Raw genomic sequence first — 23801 nt, 5'->3', positions numbered from 1 at the left:
ACAGGAAATGGCAAACATGATCTTCTGTTTCCATCTAGCAAATGGAAGCAACCGTCAAGCCTGTGTCCAATATTGTGAAAAATACCCAAAATGCAGGGTACCAACTGCCTCATTATTCAGTCATCTTTTCCAGGGACTAGCACTCTCTGGTTCTGTAGCCCCAGCAATTGCAAATCTTGGCAGACCTTGCACCATTCATACTCCTGTTGTGGAGGAGTGAGTATTGCAACAAGTGGAAGAATATGCTGGAACTAGTGTATGCAGACTTTCAGCATCTATCAGGGTTTGTCATACTGTAGTCTGGGAGGTCCTTCATGAACAGTTGCTACACCCACATCATGTACAGCGTGTCCAATCCCTTGCAGTTCTGCCAATGGCTGTTGCATGGGTGTAGTGAAGATCCACTTTTCTCAACAAAGGCACTGTGCACAGATGGGATGGTTTTCCACGAGATGGGATTGTCAATCTTCATAACCAACATCTGTGGGCTGATGTAAATGCACATGCAGTTGAAGAAGCAAGTCATCATTGCCGATTTTCATTAATGTATGGGCAGAAGTTATTGGTGATAGACTAATGACACCTAACATACTGTCAAACGAGTTAAGTGATACAAGGTATCATTAGTTCCTATCAAACGACTTACTTGTCCAGGTAATGAGATACTATTTCAACAACGGCTGGAGATATGGTTCATGCATGAAGAAGCACCAGCTGATTTTCTATGAAATGTCGGAAAACACCACACACAGACATTTAATGGGCTGTGAATTGATCAGAGAGATCCAGTATACTGGCCAGCTCATTCCCCTGACCCTTGGATTTCTGGTTGTGGGGACACTTGAAACCACAGTTATGATCAGTAGCTGCCATGACACCTGTGTCCTCCGTGGAGTTTTTCAGAGTCTGCATGATTCCCTAAGATGTCAGATAGAAGCACGCCTTACTATCAATGGGCACCATACCGAGCACCTCTTTTACTGATCCCTCAAAAGTGCATGTCGTATGTAATAGCAAACAGATTGCATTAGAAGCTCTACTGTTTCCCAGTAACAGAATAATGTGTTCTCATTTGTTTACTGCATTCTGTACGTCATTCAAAATAGCAAAGAGCTTACAGCAGAAGAGATGTGCCTCACAATACAGAAGATGAACAAGTGCTCATAGCTCATAGCTCTTAAAATGTCGGAAAACACCACACACAGACATTTAATGGGCTGTGAATTGATCAGAGAGATCCAGTATACTGGCCAGCTCATTCCCCTGATCCTTGGATTTCTGGTTGTGGGGGACACTTGAAACCACAGTTATGATCAGAAGCTGCCATGACACCTGTGTCCAACGTGGAGTTTTTCAGAGTCTGCATGAGTCCCTAAGATGTCAGATAGAAGCACGCCTTACTATCAATGGGCACCATACCGAGCACCTCTTTTACTGATCCCTCAAAAGTGCATGTCGTATATAATAGCAAACAGATTGCATTAGAAGCTCTACTGTTTCCCAGTAACAGAATAATGTGTTCTCATTTGTTTACTGCATTCTGTACGTCATTCAAAATAGCAAAGAGCTTACAGCAGAAGAGATGTGCCTCACAATACAGAAGATGAACAAGTGCTCATAGCTCTTAAAATGTCGGAAAACACCACACACAGACATTTAATGGGCTGTGAATTGATCAGAGAGATCCAGTATACTGGCCAGCTCATTCCCCTGATCCTTGGATTTCTGGTTGTGGGGGACACTTGAAACCACAGTTATGATCAGAAGCTGCCATGACACCTGTGTCCAACGTGGAGTTTTTCAGAGTCTGCATGATTCCCTAAGATGTCAGATAGAAGCACGCCTTACTATCAATGGGCACCATACCGAGCACCTCTTTTACTGATCCCTCAAAAGTGCATGTCGTATATAATAGCAAACAGATTGCATTAGAAGCTCTACTGTTTCCCAGTAACAGAATAATGTGTTCTCATTTGTTTACTGCATTCTGTACGTCATTCAAAATAGCAAAGAGCTTACAGCAGAAGAGATGTGCCTCACAGCACAGAAGATGAACAAGTGCTCATAGCTCTTAAAATATGCATTTTAGAGCCACTATTTACTGGACTTTTTTTGTTCTGGTCCACACTACCACCTCTCAAAATATGGAATACCTTTTTTAACACCCTGTACAATTACAACATAAGTCGGTGTCCACAATTCAATCCATTATGAAATGGCGACACAAAGAGAATCAAAATACTTAAGATGTGCAGTTCTAGAAGAACGGCATAAATTACGTGGACTGATAGGATAAGAAATCAAGAAGTAATTGGGAGAATCAGTGAGGAAATGAATGGCTGGAAAAGACTAAGTAAAAGAAGTGACATGATGATAGGACATGTGCTGAGACACTGGGGAATAAATGCTATTGCACTATTGGGAGCGGAGAGGCATAATTTATAGAGGAAGACAGAGTTAGAATACATGTGACAAATAAGTAAGGACATAGGGTGCTACTATGGAATGAAGATATTTGCACAGGAGAGGAAATTCTGGTGGGCCACATCAGAAGAGTCAGGTTACTGGTGAATAAGTAAAAAATGAAAAACAGAGCAAAGTTATTCTACACTCCTGGAAATTGAAATAAGAACACCGTGAATTCATTGTCCCAGGAAGGGGAAACTTTATTGACACATTCCTGGGGTCAGATACATCACATGATCACACTGACAGAACCACAGGCACATAGACACAGGCAACAGAGCATGCACAATGTCGGCACTAGTACAGTGTATATCCACCTTTCGCAGCAATGCAGGCTGCTATTCTCCCATGGAGACGATCGTAGAGATGCTGGATGTAGTCCTGTGGAACGGCTTGCCATGCCATTTCCACCTGGCGCCTCAGTTGGACCAGCGTTCGTGCTGGACGTGCAGACCGCGTGAGACGACGCTTCATCCAGTCCCAAACATGCTCAATGGGGGACAGATCCGGAGATCTTGCTGGCCAGGGTAGTTGACTTACACCTTCTAGAGCACGTTGGGTGGCACGGGATACATGCGGACGTGCATTGTCCTGTTGGAACAGCAAGTTCCCTTGCCGGTCTAGGAATGGTAGAACGATGGGTTCGATGACGGTTTGGATGTACCGTGCACTATTCAGTGTCCCCTCGACGATCACCAGTGGTGTACGGCCAGTGTAGGAGATCGCTCCCCACACCATGATGCCGGGTGTTGGCCCTGTGTGCCTCGGTCGTATGCAGTCCTGATTGTGGCGCTCACCTGCACGGCACCAAACACGCATACGACCATCATTGGCACCAAGGCAGAAGCGACTCTCATCGCTGAAGACGACACGTCTCCATTCGTCCCTCCATTCACGCCTGTCGCGACACCACTGGAGGCGGGCTGCACGATGTTGGGGCGTGAGCGGAAGACGGCCTAACGGTGTGCGGGCCGTAGCCCAGCTTCATGGAGACGGTTGCGAATGGTCCTCGCCGATACCCCAGGAGCAACAGTGTCCCTAATTTGCTGGGAAGTGGCGGTGCGGTCCCCTACGGCACTGCGTAGGATCCTACGGTCTTGGCGTGCATCCGTGCGTCACTGCGGTCTGGTCCCAGGTCGACGGGCACGTGCACCTTCCGCCGACCACTGGCGAAAACATCGATGTACTGTGGAGACCTCACGCCCCACGTGTTGAGCAATTCGGCGGTACGTCCACCCGGCCTCCCGCATGCCCACTATATGCCCTCGCTCAAAGTCCGTCAACTGCACATACGGTTCACGTCCACGCTGTCGCGGCATGCTACCAGTGTTAAAGACTGCGATGGAGCTCCGTATGCCACGGCAAACTGGCTGACACTGACGGCGGCGGTGCACAAATGCTGCGCAGCTAGCGCCATTCGACGGCCAACACCGCGGTTCCTGGTGTGTCCGCTGTGCCGTGCGTGTGATCATTGCTTGTACAGCCCTCTCGCAGTGTCCGGAGCAAGTATGGTGGGTCTGACACACCGGTGTCAATGTGTTTTTTTTTCCATTTCCAAGAGTGTACTTCTTGCAGGCACTGTCAAACAGCAGGAACGATACAGCAAAATCAAGACCTATCACAACTGTGATAACAATGACTCTGATCTTAGAACAAAATAATGTGTAGAACTGTAATACTTGCTTCAATGTGTGAGAAGTAAATTGTAACCACCATTTCATAAATGAACTTGTATGGCAATGAGTACTTGAGGCTGTGAGAGCACCACCAGAATTGGGTCAGTTTTGTTGTACATTTCACATTCCTCTTTGCAGAATAAGAAAATGCTTAGTGAGTTAATGGAGTTTTTATCTGCCATCTTTCAACTTTTTACTTAGTTTCATCACAGTAATGTTCTGATTAATTTTTCAAAATTAAATCATTTTTCTTTACAAGTGATTTTAATGACAGTTTAGTTTTATGATCCTCATACAGAAGGAATATTATACTTCTATCTCTTCACATTTCATTTACCTTTCTCAGGTATTTTATTGTTTCCTTATGATCAAAATGATCAGTTTTCAATTCCCATTTATCTCGTTTGAGGTGTCCCTTCATTTTTGTAAACCCCTTCTTTACTGCTTGAGTTATGACTGTCTGCATCAGAATTCAGCTGGGAACTGGACCCCTATGAGAATATTGTGTAACACATTATCATTTAACAATAAAGCACACACTCACTGATACATAAGTTAGTAAAGAAAGTGAATCATACAATCACTATTAAAAGCATATTACCTTGACATCACTAAAAAGCTATTTGTCACGGTATATTACAGCTTGACTGACCATTCTCCAACCTCAAGCAGAGTCTTTACATTTTAATGAATCAAATCCACTTTCTACAATGTTATCTTCTGAGTCAGACATCATACTTGGCACTGGAATGCAAGAACATGTCTGTAGTAAACTGCTCACAAATGACCAGGGTCAATTGATTTTCATAAACCTTCTATGAGTGTCAGGATGGACTTCAAGGTAGAAAAGAAACCTGATGCTCACTAACAAACCATGGCAACTAATTCCCCATTAATGCAAACAAACTTGTTTCTTTTGTGTTGTGGTAGTCGCAGCTCAGTGGTTGAGTGCCACATTACATATCTAAAAGTTGGGGTTTCAATCCCCAATCACTGTAACGATTTTTATCATTCACTTACAACTTCTTTTGCCTTAATGTGAAAAATACTGAGCTGCACCATGATTACGAGTCTACATTAAACTGTAGGTCCCCAATAACTAGCTGGGTAAGTCAGTTCAAAGGCCACAGAAAGGCAAGGGCATACCACCTCCAATAGGACTGTGTCTAGCAAAGCACTATGGTATTGCAACCTATGGATCAATCACAGCTTTATGGTTTGGTACAGGGCACATTACATTTCTGATGGTCTTCCCAAAAAATAAGAAAAAAATATGTGAATATTTACATCATCATACAATTGTTTAATACACAGTTTTCAATAAGAAGTGTTTCTCAGCAATTTCTGGTAAATTAAACAGTATGCCTGGAAATATTATATTCATTTCATTTATTTCAATTTATGTTACTGAATCATTTGGTTCATTTCTTCAAGTGTCTGGTAACATCCAACAGTAGCAAAAACACAATACATGATAAAAAAGTGAAACACCCAGAGACATGGTTGGAATCAATGTCACTTTGAATAAGTACATACCATCGGCAGGAGGATAAATGATTAAGAGTAGCAGTTCTCTGTGGGAGGCCACCAGAGTGCATTAATGTTGTTCATTATTAGTGTTGTTACTAGGCCTGGCAAGATATACAGGAAGTGGGAACAGTGTTGGATGTTGAATGACCACTGTGAAGGACATGGAGATACTGTGTACTCCTCTGAGAAAGTGTTATCAGCACCTGACAGAGTTTGAAAGGGGCCTCATTGTCGGTCTCCGTTTGGCTTGCTGGTCAAATCGCGGTATTTCCAGATTTGTGAGGCATTTGGATGTGACAGTGGCTCAATACTGGACTGCATGAGAATGTGAGGGCAGGCATACTTGTCAAAATTCCAACTGACAATGTCTGACCACCTCAAAGGAGGATCACTGTGTTGTGCATCATGCACACTGTAACCCCTTCACATCTGTGCCTGCCATTCAAGAACAAGTAATCAGCTCCCTGCAACACTCTGTGTCATTCTGCATTATTGGTTGGAGACTAGCAGCAGCTGGACCAAGGAATTACCATTATGTACAAAAGCTGCCATTAACACCACAACACAAATGGCCAAGTTTGGAGTTGTGCTGTGCCTGGGAAGCATGGACTGCTGATGGTCAGTGTTGTATTCTGTTCGGTGATGAATTGTGGGTCTGCACCACACTACGTGACCATCATCAACAAATACAGCTGTGGCCTAGGAAGAGGTCCTACTCTTCCAATGTTTTGGAGAAGCACAGTGTTGTCACTCCTGATGCCATGATGTGGGGAGCCATAGAGTATGGCTTCAGGAGGAGGAGGAGGAGGAGATTAGTGTTTAATGTTCTGTCGACAACTAGGTCATTAGAGATGGAGCGCAAGCTCGGGTGAGGGAAGGATGGGAAGGAAATCGGCCGTGCCCTTTCAAAGGAACCATCCCGGCATTTGCCTGAAGCGATTTAGGGAAATCATGGAAAACCTAAATCAGGATGGCCGGAGACGGGATTGAACTGTCGTCCTCCCGAATGCGAGTCCAGTGTGCTAACCACTGCACCACCTCGCTCGGTCGTATGACTTCAGGTCATAGCTCGTAGTGACTGAAACAACTATGGTGGCATGATGGAATGTCAAGGATATCCAGCATTCCCATGTGTTATGTTTCACATGACATACAATATTGTGGTGCCAGTTTTCAACAAGACAATGCTCGTCCACACATGATGTGAATGTCTATGAACTGACTGCATCATGATGGAAATATTCTCATGGTCAGCAAGATCCCCTGGTCTGTACCTGAAAGAACATGCCTGGGGCCAACTTGGACATGCATTCATTCCAAGTGCTAGTATCAAGGATATCAAGGACCATTTATGACAGATGTGGGCCAGCTTGCCTCAGAACAAGATACAATGGCTTTATGACACCCTTCCCAACTGAATCAGAGCAAGCATCCAGGCCAGTGTGGGTGCAATGTCATACTGATAAATGGGATAATGCTGACAACAACTTTATATATTTACTGATAAATTGGCTCATACTTCCAAAGGCTTTGTCAATTTGACTCATTTTTGTACCTCTACTTCTGAGTGCTTCACACACACACACACACACACACACACACACACACACACACACACACACAGTCCCCAAATATTCCAAACAATGAAGGACTTTGGCTTTTGTTTTTATTTTAAAAATGAAATTGTCATCACAGAAAGCTTTGCACTGGTACATACAGAAGAACCACGAATTGCTAGTCATACACAGACTAGTGCTTATGACAACAGAAGAGATAAATTAAAACCTAAGGGAAATACATCTTCTCTTATCTGATATGAAAATCGATGATTTGAGACCATGACAAAATAAATATCACTAGCCTTCAACTTACTTTTTCAGGTGAGAGAGAAGATAAATAAAGGGCAATTAATTTTACATTATGAAGGTTATTGACAGTTTGGAACTGATTATGTGAACATGATACTTAGCAGTTAATCAGTTCAGTTCAAGGACTAAAATGCAATGAAGTCTTAAAAGAAGTAAGAGAGAAAAGGAGTGTCTTAATACCAGAGATAAAAATTACACAAAAATTAGAATTACAGAGAATAAAGCCTTTAGAGGGAAAAATTTATGATGATGCAAGGAACAGAAGATGGAGAAATTGTGCTGTATGGCAGAGTTATGTAATGGAGCTTAATGATACTGACAAAAGGATGAAATGCAAATAGACTGTTTATATGAAGTGATCAAATATAATATGTATATAAAATAAAATTTCCCACGTGGCATAATATGTGGGAAAATGTGCACACCCAGTTAATGATGTGAAGGAAACTTCTGTTTAGTGGAAGATTCAGAAATACAATGATTCAAGGAATGTGAGGATTAATGTTGCCCCAGGGTTTACATTCTATTTCATCTTTCTTTTCAGTCAGTAGTATTTATGTCAGAATCATGTTGCTATTTATCACTTTGTACATCAGTCGTAGGTGAATCTGAAAATTCTTGTGTTTCTTCAGAATTTGGTTTCGACTTTCTCTTCTTAGTGTGTGATTCAGATGAAGCTGTCGGGTTTGTGCATGAAGGATTTTCACTTTGGGAAGAACTTGTTCCAGCAGCATTTTCCACATTTTCTTCAACCGCAGCGTGTGCTTCTGTCTGATGTACTGGTACAGGTTTAGTGCAGACAAAAAATATACTCTTGTATTTATACTGCAACAATGACTCGGTGTTGTGCGCGTAAGTACTCTCCACATTATATCTTACAGTCTGCAAAGAAAACAGAACAGAATATAATACCACAGACAGTCAAACTAAGAGATAATGTTATGACCTTACACTAGATACAGGCTGCAGTTGCAAGCATAAGTCAGGGGAATATAGTCAACTTTCTTACACAGTGCTAAGTCCTTAGAAGGCATCAATGATTAAAAGACGGCTTTTAATGCTCTGGCATGAAATGTATTACTTATTTTAATATTTGAGCTAGTATTATGATGATTAGTTAAGTGAACAAAATAACCTGCAGCTGAAAACGGTGACAGTGCAGTTTGTAATATATTGATTTTCTATGAAAAAAGAAAGAAGTATCAAAATGGGAGAATGTACTGATGGAATGGATGGATTTAATTCTAACTCCCACTGTAAAGGCAACAGCTGTCTAGCAATGCTGCTCTTCTACTTGTTTCCACTCATTTAAAATGTTCTTCTCATCTTGTCTGAATCACAGATTGCTCTGTATCAGTTGCATTTACAAAATCCTTACAACATGCAATAGTGAGCACTTACCAGCAAATGACTACGACTCATCACAACACTACACTACACACTACACAACACTACCCCACATAAATGGTCAGCATGTAGGCAGAGAAGCACTCAAAAGTTGTTTCTGATAAACTGACTTTAAAAAAAAAACTGAGATGTTCCACACCATAAAAACTTAACATGCATTTTATCTATAGAACATACAACAAATTAAATTAAACATATATGGGATGACAAAAATCACATTAATATACTAATTTTGTTAATTTCTCAACATCTATACTAATTCTCCATAAGTCACCATAAAGTGTGTACCTAACTTCTCTTCTATTTGCAAATGGTATTTGGGATGAATGATTGTCAGTAAGCCTCTGTGCACACCCAATTTCTACAATGTGGATGTGTGATATGTGTTGAAGGAAATAATATGTTGCCTGACTATTCTTGGAATGTGTGCACTCATAATTTTAACAGTAGGCTTCTTGTGATTGTATATATAAGTTGCAGTGTCTGCAAATTGAGATAAATTAGCATATCCCTGACACTCATGAAGGTCTTACACTGACAAGCAATAAGCGAGACTTTGTTGAAGGAGGGTTTCGTATGATACCTTCTTCCTTAAAGAATTTTATTTAATTAAGATTATTCCACTGGACCTTAGTCTGGCAACTGCTTATTCTGCAGCTAGTTTTTTGTTGTTGTTCAGTTTTAAATAATTCCAGGTACATACAACTAGTTATTATACACCTGAATGTCAATTGTGTATTCAAACAATAATTGGTTTTATCATCAATTTATGAGCAATATAATATGTAGGTTTTTGTTGTGGGTCAACAGACAGTCCTTGGATCACTTGCTGCCCTTCTGCGGATCTTCCTGTAGTTAACTGCAATTTTCTGGGTTGCAACAGCCACAAATATACATTAACGTGTTTCAGTAACAGTCTCATGGAGCGGCCGACATTATTCACCACATGAGTTATACACAGACTGTGAACAGCTATGGTTCTGTAACATCCTCTTGATGTTTTCCAGAAGCTCATTTCACATCAAACAATATCTCCCCACTGAGAATTATATACTTAGTTATATTTGCTACAAAGTCTTCAGTATAGTAACAACGCCAGTCCAACATTCAGCAATTCACTAGATTACTGTGAGGAATTGTATCAAATGCATTCAACAATTTGAGATACACGGCATTAACTCAAGTACAGGTATCTACTGCCCTTTTGGATTTCATGTACAGTGTGTGCTGAGTTTTAAATTATCACTGCTTGTTGAATCCATGATTATTTCTACACTGGAGATTTTTGATCTTCATAATGTAAAAGTTGTCATCAGTCTGAAACTAATTTGTTGCAGCTCTCCCTATTAGTTTGTCTTGTGCAAGTCTTCCCACATAATCATAAATACTGCACCCTATATTCATTTCCACCCGCTTACATTGTATTCAAGCCTTGGTCTTGCTCTAAAATTTTAACCCCTCCGCACTTCCCTTTCCTCCATCATCACATTACCTATTTCTTGGTGTCCTTGAACCTATCTTTTTACTTATTCAAATTTGTGAAAAGGATAGTTGCTACCACCATATATCAGAGATGCTGAATCGCACATAGGCACACACTTTCTGACAGTCTTTTTGTTGTGCGTACGTGCATGTCAGCATCTCCGCTATATGGTGAGTAGCAACTATCCTTTTCATAATACTGTACATTCCATCCCAGATTTCCATTGTTTTATTTATTCAAATTGTGTCGTATCACACTCTTTGGTCCATAATTTGATACGTTACCTCATCATTACTTACTTAATCTCCTCATGTAATCTTCAGCATTTACCTGGAGCTACTGTACTATTTTATCATCCATGTTTAACAATCATAAAAAGGTACAATCCAAACAAATACTTTCAGGAAGGACTCCCTAACACTTAAATTGATATACAATGTTTGCATACTTTTCTTTTCTTGGAAAGATTTTCTTGCTATTGTCAGTCTACATATTATATCTTCTTTACTTCTGACATCGACAACCATTCTTTTGCCCAAATAGCAAAACTCATCTACTACTTTCTGGGTCGATTTTATAAATGTCAGTGACTGGAAAGCAATTTTGATTTTAGCTCAGAATGTGAACTCTGTTCAGGAACCTGCTGTAATGTGTAACACTAAACTTAGATCCACTGAATGAGGTTGAACGTTGATCTAAATTAGCACGGAATATACTTGGCAATACCACTAAAAATCAGCTGCCAACACAATTATTGTGCTTCATTGGCAGATATTAATTATCGATACATTATCATCGATACATAATGTTATTATCGAATGTATCGTGTTGTAAAGATGTAGGAAATTAAACAGAAGGAGGTGTGACCTCCAAACTTAGGGACAAATCTCAAACCAAGATGAAAAGTTTGAAAATGTGTTATTACGTTAGTAAGAAAATGCCCAAGAAGCATTCACACATGATAAGACATAATTTTAACCATACATTACAGTTATTACATTTCATCTTTACGTAATTACATATGCCATGTAAACTGGAGGAAAGACAGTATCCAAACTTTTCAAGGATGAAATGCATAAAACTGGAGGAGGTAATTTTAGCAGGCCTACTGTTATGAAAAGCAGAAAGAATGTAAGTGCAGTCCTGAAGCCACAATTAATTTATATTTCCAACTGTATAATGACAGTGCATATTTTTATCTCTAAGTTACATGCCACAGTTTTTATATATTTTAATACAATCAGATAATATTTTTAAAGAATTTGTTGCATAAAATGTAGTTTACAATATTATTCATTATATTCTAGCTGACTTCGTGTTCTGATGCAGATTTAAAGAAGCATGAAAGTTGAAATCCATTAATATCAGTAAATGGTGAAACAACTGTAACTTCAAATAAAAATATTGTTTTCCTCATTGATGACAATGAGAATTAAGGAGGAGAGACGGTTTATGTTGAGCTACTAAGAACAATAGTGTATGTTAACTGTGAAAGCTATACATCGCATATTTTGAACTACAAATAATCTCTAATTACAGGCAAACACACAATCCATGAGTCTGCTATCAAAACTAAAATGCCAGAATAGCATTAAAAATGATCTTGATGTCAAATAACAATTTTACAAAAGAAGCACAAACATAAAATAAAAGCACAGTGCATTAACACTGAAAGGAGGTAGGGAAATTAAAGAACTGGAACTAAAAGAAATGAAAAAAATTGGCTTTTAAGGTGACACTTTGTAAATGTATTCCAATTTTGTAATTTTTATGTAAATACATTGTCTGTAAATGCTGTCCTCATTGTATTGTGACTCCGACTAACTTCACTTTCTGTTGGTTCCGTAATTTCTTCATAAACTTTTCTCCAAATGAGAACAGTGTTATCCATTTCAGTTTCCTCATCTGCTGCACTGATAGCTATATTGTAATCTGCACATCCAATGTTGCAGCTATAATAACTTCTGTGAGATTAGTTTTACTCTGATTCCTAAACTTAAAACTGAGCATTCTGCATCAATGAAAGAAGCAGAAGTAGGGGGTGGGGCTGAGACTAGAGGGGGGGGGGGGGGCAGTGTGGAGGGGGACCACTGAGACATAACCTGGGATCGAACCTGACATCCTCTGGACTCTGTCAGGACACAACTACTGAGCCAGCTCCTGATAATTCCAAACTGACTTGCATATTCAGCATTGCCATAATTATCTTTATAACTAATCATCCAGCATATCATTTTGCACATTAACAAACAATGACAAAGGAGAAAAAAGTAATAAGTGAAAAAAGGTCCTACAATTTGTCTGAGACTAAACCATAGACCTTTCAATCCAGCACATAACTACCTATCCTCAGACACCCAAATTCATTTCATCATTGGTAAATAAAGATCACTTTGTTTATTTATTTATTTACTCTGTTGATCTAGGACTGCGTAGTTTACAGAAGATATTCCTTGATATTTTTACACACATCACTTTTAGCAAAAGCAATATTATACAATATTTTATTACTCTATACACTTTACAATTATCATTGGTGCTACAGTTTTGTTCACTAGATACTCCCTTACTGTAGCTATGGAAGGAGTGCTACTCTAAGTAAGTAATCCTTCATAGTTGATTTGAAATTGTTCTTGTCCATTACTATTTTTGTGGATCTGGGTAATGCATGATACAGTTTGATGTCAGGATGGAGTATGCTTTCCTGTAAAAATACTACAATTATCTGTTTTGGGTTTACATCATTTATTTATTTATCATGTGTGGTAGCTGTGTACAGGTTCATTATGGGCAATGCACTGAATGTTACTGTTTAATTTTTCTTTTATAACAACAACATTTTTTAGCATACATGGTCTACCCCTTCCATTAGTCTAACAATTTGTTTTCTGTGAGCGAAATGATTTTAAAATAGCTCTACAGTATCCCCAAAATATTACACCACATTTCAATACCAAGTGAACATAACCAAAATATGCAGTTCTGAGATTATCGTATGGCATACAGTTCCCTATTATTTGTACTATGAAATTTGTTTTGCTCAGTTTACTGTTTATTTAGTCTACAAACATATCCACATTTCATGTTCTGCTGTATCCACAAACCTAGAAATATTGTACTTTTTTTTCAATTATTTGTCCATTTCTTTCAATATGAGGATAAGTTGATGTCCTATTCTGGCTGGTGAATATACCCATTGCGACAGTTTGTTCCAGATTTACAATTAAACTGTTTGCATCTAAGTAGTCTACTGCATTCTTAGTGATGGCATTAATGCTATTTTCAAAGGTTTATTTGGTACTTCCTGCAATTAAGATGCTTGAGTCATCTGCAAATTTATACATTTTTCTGTTACTATTGTCTACAGCTAAATAATTTACATTTAGTAAAAATAGGATTGGAGACAGTATGGAACCTTGGGATACTCCGTGTTTGAGCAGTAATAGATCTGACTGATGTATACTGACTGTGCCATTTACTTAATGTCTTAGCTCTACAAGTTGCTTTCTTTCATACAGGTATGATTTAATCCAGTTATGTGCTTCTCCCCTAATATCACAGTTCTCAATATTATTAATTAATTTATTATGATTGATAATGTCAAAGACTTTTAATAAGTCTAGAAATATGTTCAAGGTACATTGCTGCCAAATGATAGCTGCAGTGTTTCATACAGAACAGAAAAGATTGCTGTTTCTGTTGAGTGGCTTTTTTCTAAGGCCATGTGGTGATTCTATTAATATTTATTTAAGAAATCAGTCTTTTTACAAAAAAAAAAAAAAAAAAAAAATTAAAAAAGAATTCTACATGTTTCGAAAACACTGACAGCAAAGAAACAGGTCTGTAGTCTGCCATCTCTTCTTGGCTTCTTTTTTGTGAAGTGGTTTCACTTTAGTGATTTTTAAGACTGTTGGAAAGTTGCTACTTGAGATGGACAGATTTACAAGATATATCAGTGATTCACATATAACAGCAAAATCTGGTATATTACCTACTCCTGATGAGTGCTTTGATTTTAATAGCTTGTTGTCTTTTCATATTTTATTTGTGTGAAAACAACTGCAATTTAACCTGACTCGAGCCATGAAATTTTGCTAATCAAAGTAGATCCCAATTCCTGGCAAAATAATCTCATGTAATACAATGCAGATTTCCAAGTCCAACATTTTTCATTTTTTGTGCTAATCTAAGATCAACCATTTTATAAATCAGACCCTCAATGTTAATTTCCTAATCTGATACCCTCAGTATCAATTGATTTAATTCAACTACACTCCATTGCCTTTGTTCTACCTTCATTATGCTCATCTTATAACCACTTTAAGACACATCCATTCCTTTAAACTGACCTTCCAAGTGCTTGGCCATCTCTGACAGATCTACTATGTCTGTATGAAACTTTTAATGGATGTTCACAAATTCTTAGTTTTCTAACAGCTTGATCAATGTACTGACTGAATAACATAGGGGAGAGGCTATAACCTTGTCCCACTCCCTTTCAGTTGCTGCAACATTTTCATGTCCTTTGACTCTTAGAACTGCAGTTTCATTTCTGTACAAATTACATGTAATCTTCTGCCACATGTACTTGAAAATTTTGGTGTTCTAAGAAGCATATTCCAGTCAACACTCTTTTTCTAAATGTACAAATGCTATAAAAGATAAGTCATAGGGTTGGCATCTTTTCCAAGTGCCTTGTTTCTATTTAGGTCTGTCAGAGCTTTGTCAAATTATTCTTGCAGAATAACATCACCCACCTCATCTTCACCTGCTTCCTCTTTTCTTTCCATAATATTGTCATCAAGATTCTCTCTTTTATATTGTCGTTCTGTATATTCCACCTTTTAGCCTTATATTATCTGATACTTCGCTTTTCTCGAAACTGTTTTTGTTTTAATTTTGCTATATGTGGCATCTATATTTACAATGTCATGAAAAGGATAGATTGCTACTAACCATAGAGAGGATATGTTGAGTCACAGACGAGTACAACAAAAAGACTGCCATACATTTTAGCTTTCAGCCAAAAGGCTTTCTTCCAAAGTAGAAAACACACACACACACACATTCACACACATGAGCATTGTCTCTGGCCTCAGTAGGCAGAGACAGTGGCCATGTGTGAGTTGTGGTCTATAATTATGTTCATTGACTAATTACATGAATTACTTGTGGCTTTTTCAATCACTTCGAACACTTCAAGGTTGGCAGCCCTGCAGCCAGGCCACTAGCACAAGTTTTGGTGTTCTTGTAAAGATAAGTAATTTTAGATTATAAAAACATATAGTTTAGTACTGATTACGTGGTAAATAGGTGTATTAGTGTGCCTTTTAAGTGTACCATTAAAGCTTTCATTTTTCTTTACGTAATATAGCAGAAAACGCAAAAAGATCGTACAGTCCTATTTTCTGTTTACGTTTTGCTGCAGCAAATCTCTAGAATTTCGTCAAGTTGTTTTTTGTGCTCTCCAGCAATTTAACTGTAGCATACCTCTTCATTATTTAACTCACACTTCTGGAAAGTAGCGTAAAGTTTAAGCTGTTGTTTCAGAAATTTTGCACTGTTGTTTTTGTTTACACACAGTTGTGTATAGGCCAAATTTGTGGAATCATATTTTCATGTTTATCTGTAATTTAACTGACTTATTCTTAATAAACTATTACATGTATCATGAGCGAAAAGTGCTTGACTTGCCACAGAATTCTTAGGTCGGGGCTTTGGTGTGACAGGTGCTGTACTTTTTTCCATGTGGGTGACTGTAGTAGCATGGGAATAGGAGAAGTAAATGAGACTCATCAGTGGTTTTGTAGGAGATGTAGTCGAGATAGGAAGATACTAGGACAGGAGGGGAAAACTGCCACCCTCCAGGCTGAGTTAGACAAGGCCAGGGGAGATCTTGACAGGTTAAGGAGGGAGAAGGGTAAAGAGAGGTGGGAAGTGGCAACAGGCAACAGGAGGAACAGGCCTAGAACTTTGTCTGACAGCTTCGTGGTGAATGTGGAAAATAGATTTGACCTGTTGCTTCAGTTAGAAGCTGGTGAGCCTCAAGCAGTTGCAGGTGTAGACAGGGCACAACAAACTTTCAGCAGCAAATTGAAAAGTAAGAATGTAGGGAAATCAGTAAAGATAAAGAAAGTGTTGTTATTAGGTAGTTCCCATGGAAGAGGTGTTGGCCAACTTTTGCAGGATGAACTAGGATCAGAAAACCATGTCACCAATTTTGTTTACATCTAGTGCTAGTCTGGAGCAGGTTACAGAGGATTTAGGATCACTTTGCAAAGATTTCACTAAGAAAGACACCGTGCTTATAGTGGGTGGGCCAGGAAATAGTATTGACAGAGATTCTGGGTACAGTATAGAGTGTGACCTGGCAAGGATTGCATCAGCACTGAAGCATACTAGTGCTGAGTTTGTATCTGTTCTTGGGCACCATGACCGACCTCATTTTAACTGAAACTTCCTGACAGATTAAAACTGTGTGCCCGACCGAGACTTGAACTCGGGACCTTTGGCTTTCGCGGGCAAGTGCTCTACCATATGAGCTACCGAAGCATGACTCACGCCCGGTACTCTCAGCCTTACTTCTGCCAGTATCTCATCTCCTACCTTCCAAACTTTACAGAAGCTCTCCTGCGAACCTTGCAGAACTAGCACTCCTGAAAGAAAGGATATTGTGGAGACATGGCTTAGCCACAGCCTGGGGGAGGTTTCCAGAATGAGATTTTCACTCTGCAGCGGAGGGTGCACTGATATGGAACTTCCTGGCAGATTAAAACTGTGTGCCCGACCGAGACTCGAACTCGGGACCTTTGCCTTTCGCGGGCAAGTGCTCTACCATCTGAGCTACCGAAGCACGACTCACGCCCGGTACTCACAGCTTTACTTCTGCCAGTATCTCATCTCCTACCTTCCAAACTTTACAGAAGCACGACTGGTGCTTCCGTAGCTCAGATGGTAGAGCACTTGCCCGCGAAAAGCAACGGTCCCAAGTTCGAGTCTCGGTCGGGCACACAGTTTTAATCTGCCAGGAAGTTTCATATCAGCGCACACTCCGCTGCAGAGTGAAAACCTCATTCTGGAAACCTCATTTGAACTCTTCAGTCAAGAGAGTTAATTCGGAGCTGGAACAGCTGGTTATGTTGAGTGCAGGGTCACACATTGGTGTGGTTCCTGTTGATTCTCTCAATAGGTGGGATTATACTAGGCATGGCCTTCACCTCAACAGGAAAGGGAAGGGCAAACTGATCTGAGTGACTGGTTGGCTGTTTGTCATGGTGTGTATTTATTAACTGCTGTGCTATATTTGAGAAATAATTGTTGAAAGCACTAGCAACATGTTTGGGGTCAGTTAGTTTATTTTATTCACTATCAGCTCTATATTACTATGATTAACTGGCCTGGTACCCATTTCTTTCCTTACAATTTGCCAGGTTGCTTTATATATGCAATAAAGTCAGGACTGGTATTATGCTTGGAGTACTCATACAATCTCCTTTTATTTTGACGTGATATCCTTATCCCTTTTGTAATCCACTTGTTTCTTTTTTTTTTAGTAGAGTTTAGCATAGTTGTTTTCTTGGGAAAAGCCATTTCAAAAAAATGTTTGAATGTAGCCATAAACTTAACATATTTCTCATTGGTCTCATTACAGTCATATACATCTTTCACCCCCTTGGAGAGAACAAAAATATTCCACATTTTTTATACTGAAATTCCTTACAGTGTGTTGTATTCGACTGGGAATTTGGTGTCCTGAAACATTCATTGCAAGAATCTGAGCATAGTGATCGCTAAAACCCATGTTTACAACTTGTGTGTTATAGGCATATTTGCACGTATTTATCAAGATCTGATCAATAATAGATGCAGTGTTTCTCGAGTTGGTTCAGTTACCATTGGACTAATGTTGAACAATTGTAGTAAATTTATAATATCATTTCTGAATTTATTGTATTTTGAAAAATCAATGTTAAAGTCACCACACATAATTATAATTTTCTTGGGAGAGCGAATTTCTTCCAAGAGATCCTACATGTGATTGTAAAACACTTTTTTGTCTCCATCTGGTGACCTGTATACACAAATAATAACTGTATTTTGGCTTGGTAGTTAAGCAATAGAGAGTTCTATATCTTTTTCACATGACAGTTTATGGTATTTAGTTACACTATTGAATTCAATATTTTCTTTAACATATATACAAGTACCCCCAAGACTAAATATTTTCCTACAAAACATGATTGCAAGTTTGCACTGAGGAAGGTATGTTTGCTCTAACATATCGTGTTTGAGCCAGTGTTCCGTAAAGCATAATACAGAAATATCATTTAGATCATTTAATATTATTTCTATTTCATTTTGTTTATTCAGGAGTGACTGAACATTTTTTTCTGTCCTTTTCCCTCATCTGTCCATTAATGACTGCCTTGTTGCTGCATTTGATGGCTTGAAATTTGACCTAGTAAGTGTGTTGGTATGACTTTCATTGGGCTTATTTTTTGTTATAAAATGGTCCATAACTGTCTGTTTTTTCGTGGGTGGCACTTTCACTTCAAGACTGGCACTTTCTATCTGATTGTCCATTTCTGTATGCTTTTTCCTGTGCCAGTGCATGGTTTTTCAGTTTTTGCCATGTGTATGAAAGAAGCAAGCCTATTACAAATGCGAATCTTTCCTTGTTTGTTTAGATGTAAACCATGAGTTGTGTATTCATTTCTTTTCAGGTGTTCGATTTTGAAATTCACAGATAATCTCTTCCTACACACGCCTGTGGCAGTGTTGATCTTTTCTAACGTAAGGCAGTTTGCAGCTTTGATTTTTCCATTTAGACCTTGTGCATCACACCTAAGTGGTATTGGATGAATTATTACATTTGTTTTTGTGTGAGTTTAAGTATGTATTCCAAAGAATCTTTCATGTTCCTCTGCAATTCTTCCAGAGGTTTATCAGTGTCATTTGTACCACCAATAATGATTAAAGTATCGTTGACGGAGAAGTTATCAGTTAATTTGTCTGCGTTTTTCACAACTTTCTTAATTGGTGCCCCAGGTTTTATAATACTTTGCACCCTGAATTTTTTGCCAAATTCATCTTGTAGTATACTCCCACAGTTTCTGCCACGACTGTCATTTAAAACTAGAACTTTATTTCCTTTTGCAGCAGTTGTTTGAGGCCTAACAGATCACGTGTTTTCACACGAATCATGGTTACGGTTTTTCACTGCATTTGGCTCATTATGAGGTATTTGTGCTTCTGAATCCTTGATTTTAATCTTCATAGTACTGTTTTCTTCTTGCAACACTTTTTTAACTTTGTTCTTGATCACTTGAGACCACTTGTCAGAAAAGGGTGTTGTTTCTGGCGGAATTTTTGGTGCACTTTTCTTTATCAGCGGTTCACATTTTGGTGTTTGAAGTTTAGTAATTTCCATTTTTTGTGTACTGATAATAAACTGTAGACTGGTTACTCATTTGTGTAGTTTCGATATTTCGTCCTTAAAATTTGCACACGATTTCTTTTTACTAGCAATATTTACATTTTTCCGAGGAGATGCGTGACATTCTTTTGCACTGGTCGCCACATTAGAGACATGGCAGCAATGCAGGCCTCACAATTATGGGGCATGCTGTGAATGATGTCATCAGTCTCATATTGAAGCAAAAATGCCCATTCTTCCTGCAGAGCTGCTCGCAAGTCTTGGAGAGTGGTTGGTGGATGCTGACATAATGCAGCCCATCTACCTAATGCATCCCAGACATGTTCTATGGGATTCAAATTGGGAGAGTGACCAGGCCACAACATGCATGCAATATCTTCCATTTCCAAGAAAACATCAACCATTTTGCTCTATGAGATCCACCATTATTGCCCATCAATACGAAGTCAATCGATCGAAAATCACTCTCCAGACCCTATCCATTAGTCCACTGTTTGATCATTCAGGTGGAATGTCGACAACTCCACTCTAGACATTCCCCTCTGTGAAGACAGGTCAGAGATACACACATGGCAGGTCTCCAACAATAAAGGTCACTCTGCCGAAGCCGTCTGTACACTATCTGCGTCTGTACAACACGTGCAGTGGATGCTGTGAGGTCCATCTGTTTCTGAAGTCATACATGGTCAGCCCTGCCATGGTCTTTGGGATACAGCTTCAGTCTCTATAAACTGTCGCCACAACCGACAAACAACAGAACCATTCACATTAAGCTGTCAGGCCACATCAGTTTGCGACTCTCCTACTTCCATTTTTCCTATGGCCCTCCACCACAGGGAGCCATACTTCACTGTCTGTGACTGTGTACACAGCAACTGTGGATGTGGGACTACCCGGCAAACATTACCCCATTTGATAGGTGCCCTGATGTCATCGTTGGCGTGGTTGGCAATTGACTGGAATGCCATCTTCCTTGCAAAACATGATCATACGGATATCTGTTGACAGTTTGTATGATTATAATGTGAATTAGAAACAAGATGGGGAAATAGCAGTTTGTTGCTTTAATTTTGGACACCAGTGTACAATACGACGTTTATACAATAATTTGCAGTAATGAATTTCATCACTTCTTAAAAAAATCACAGATGTGTAACAGCAAGTAAAAACTCACCAAGAAATTGAAGTTAGTATCTGGATACAAGGTAACAGAGTTGTTTTCCAACATGCTACAACCCCAAGTTATACATTCAAATCACGCGTTTTTAAGAGATCTTCCTTTGTGCTCGCCCAGGAAAAAGCAAAAACTGATGAACATGTTGGATTAAACCAAAAACATCACAGCAGCTACATGGTTAAACCATAAGTATAAATGTGGACATCTGCTTAACGACATACTTTGTCACCACTGGTGTTATTGTTTAACGCTTTTCTTACGAGCCACACTTCATATGCTCACCACCATTAAAGTGTTATTTTAGGCCTGATGAGAGAAATAGAAACGTGAAAAAATGAAATTACTTCCACAATTGACATTACAAGCTTATTAGAAGCCGGCTGAGTGAATTTCTATACACTGTGTAAAACATAAATTTGAAAGAAACTCAGGTGCTACAGTTTCACTTCATGCCCTCTTTCACTGCTGTCAATCTTTATGATCTACAGTGTGCGGTGTGTGTGCTGCAAAGTGTATACACGAGTAGTGTACATAGTTGTTGCAAACTGTATCACGTCAGATGTGAACATGAAAGTCTTTAAAATGTGCTATCACAAAACCCTTGTTCTTTTTCTGTGTGACATCTCTGTCATAGCACAGCATCAACAGGAAAAGTATATTTTCAGCACTCTAAAAAATGCTTTCAACCCTACCTACCCTCCTGTCAGTGAAGGGCCACTCCTCCTCTCCAACAATCAAGTAGACAAGCTCATTTTTCATGTGTTAGTGTGGTGTGGTGGCTGCACTGGCTATTGGGTGACTTAACAAGTTGTCAACCAATATGTTCACTAGCTGGAAACAGGTGACGTTTCTTTGATTATGACTGAGCATATTCTCCGAGATTCAGTGTTTTAATTTAAAAGGTTGACGATTGATATTGTTGCTGAATACAGTACATCAAAAATACATGCAAAAAGATCAGACTGAGTTATAAGTGCCACACGATAAGGTGGTGGCTGGGCCCCTACATCATGTATTGGCTTGGCACGGAACACTTTGCTTCGACTGTCTTGTTATTCCAGTACCGCTGCAACCTAGCACTAGCTGCATCATAATTGCATGGTGAAGCTAAAACTTGCAAGTTGTGTTGCAACACTGATCATGGATTACATCAGCATTTCCTCTCTCATATCTCCCCTCTCCCCAGTGGCCTAAAAATTCCCTTAACTCCGCCACCACCAGTGGTGTGAACCATCTGTGTTTTGTGCCACTTATAACTTGTTCAGTCACATCAAATATCAATAGAAAGAAAACTAGATCAAGTCTAGTGAGATGTCGAGTAAGAACTTAGAATCAAGGCAAACCTTATTAGGAAGAAATGTAAAACTGACAAATTTTTAGCATTGATCTTATGGGGTTTTCACAGGGGCCATGAATTTATGCTGTAGAATCACAAAAAATGTCAGATAATGTAAAATTGAAGTTCCAGTGTATATAACACAGAGCAATTTTCCTGAAATGTAAAATCTAATCTACCTCAAGTGCTTGGGAACTTTAAATTACGAAGAAAGAAAAACTAGGTGCTTATGAAGCACTGACTTGTACAAAAGCAGTCGCTAGTTCATTGATATTTTTATCCATGTTTCATGGCCTACAAAGATTAAATACACTTATGTGTAAACCTTAAGGACAGAAGTAACTTTTGTATGATGTGTCACTACCCAGGAACACAGCTCAATGAAACTTAGACCATACACAGAAATAACTTCTACAGTATACTGCAGAAGGTAACTGAAAGAAATACATAATCAGACAAATAGAAATTACGCTTTTATTCACAGACAATAATTACTCTGAAGTCATCACAATACATGATGGTCCCATGGGTATTATAAAAGGTGGGACATGGCTCTTTTAGGGCTTGTGATCACAATTGATGGCACTGCATGCCATGCAGCATGCTGCCCACAAGGTTTTTGAAGAGTTTTTGTGGTAGGGTCACACTTTCATCCCTAGAAATGAAGTTAGGGCCTATTGCACCCCTCAAAAGATGCAGGTAGGAAGGAGTACAGTGTCAGAATAAGATTGACCGGTGAGTGTGCCATGTTCATAGATTTGGAGATCAGAATGCCCATACAACATTATGCATTCCCACACCATAACTGGAGCTCCAAAACAATCTTGTTCAACTATGCTGGATGTACACTCATATGGCAAGAGATGGGAACATGTAATGCACCCAAGAATACTGTTCAACAATGCTGGACATACCCTCATATGATGACTGGTGGGAACATGTAATGCACCCAGGAACAATGTTGAACAAGAGGATATATTTGGCGATGGACTGGTCTGCCTGTTTCCCTTTCTTGAATCCCATTGAGCACCTGTGGGATGCATTGGGAAGACGTATTGCAGCATGTCCACATGCATGAATGACCATCCAGCAACTGCCAGCCATGGTGGAGAATGAATGGAATGCTCTACCAGAAGAACTCCTCACCGAACTTGTGGCCAGCATAGGAGCATGCTGCAGAGCATGAATTGCTGTCCATGGTGAGTACACACACTATGAAGAACCATGTCCCACCTAATGTAATGTTCAGGGGACCATCATGAATCATAGCGACTCCAGTGTAATTATTATATTTTTATATTTGAATAAAAGTGTCATTTCTATTCGTCTCATTGTGAATTTCTTTCACTTACCTTCTGTACTACACTTTAACAGTTCTCTCTTTGTATGGGCCAAGTTTTAGTGAGCTATGTTACTTGGAAG

The 23801-nt window shown here is 39.2% G+C and overlaps 1 protein-coding gene across 1 annotated transcript in view; it reads right to left on the bottom strand.

Moving 5' to 3' along the window:
- Positions 1-4441: 4441 nt before the first annotated feature.
- Positions 4442-23801, bottom strand: part of LOC126185007 (carnosine N-methyltransferase) — a 170147-nt gene continuing 150787 nt past the window's right edge. Inside the window, exon 9 of the mRNA XM_049927734.1 lies at positions 4442-8422. Within this exon, the coding sequence (XP_049783691.1) occupies positions 8114-8422 (309 nt within the window). The 3' untranslated portion in view covers positions 4442-8113. The remainder of the gene's footprint in view (positions 8423-23801) is intronic.

This window comes from Schistocerca cancellata, chromosome 4, assembly GCF_023864275.1.
Source record: "Schistocerca cancellata isolate TAMUIC-IGC-003103 chromosome 4, iqSchCanc2.1, whole genome shotgun sequence".
Taxonomy (NCBI): Eukaryota; Metazoa; Arthropoda; class Insecta; order Orthoptera; family Acrididae; genus Schistocerca; species Schistocerca cancellata.
The sequence above is the reverse complement of the archived record's forward strand: the minus strand, read 5'-3'. Positions and strand labels throughout refer to the sequence as shown.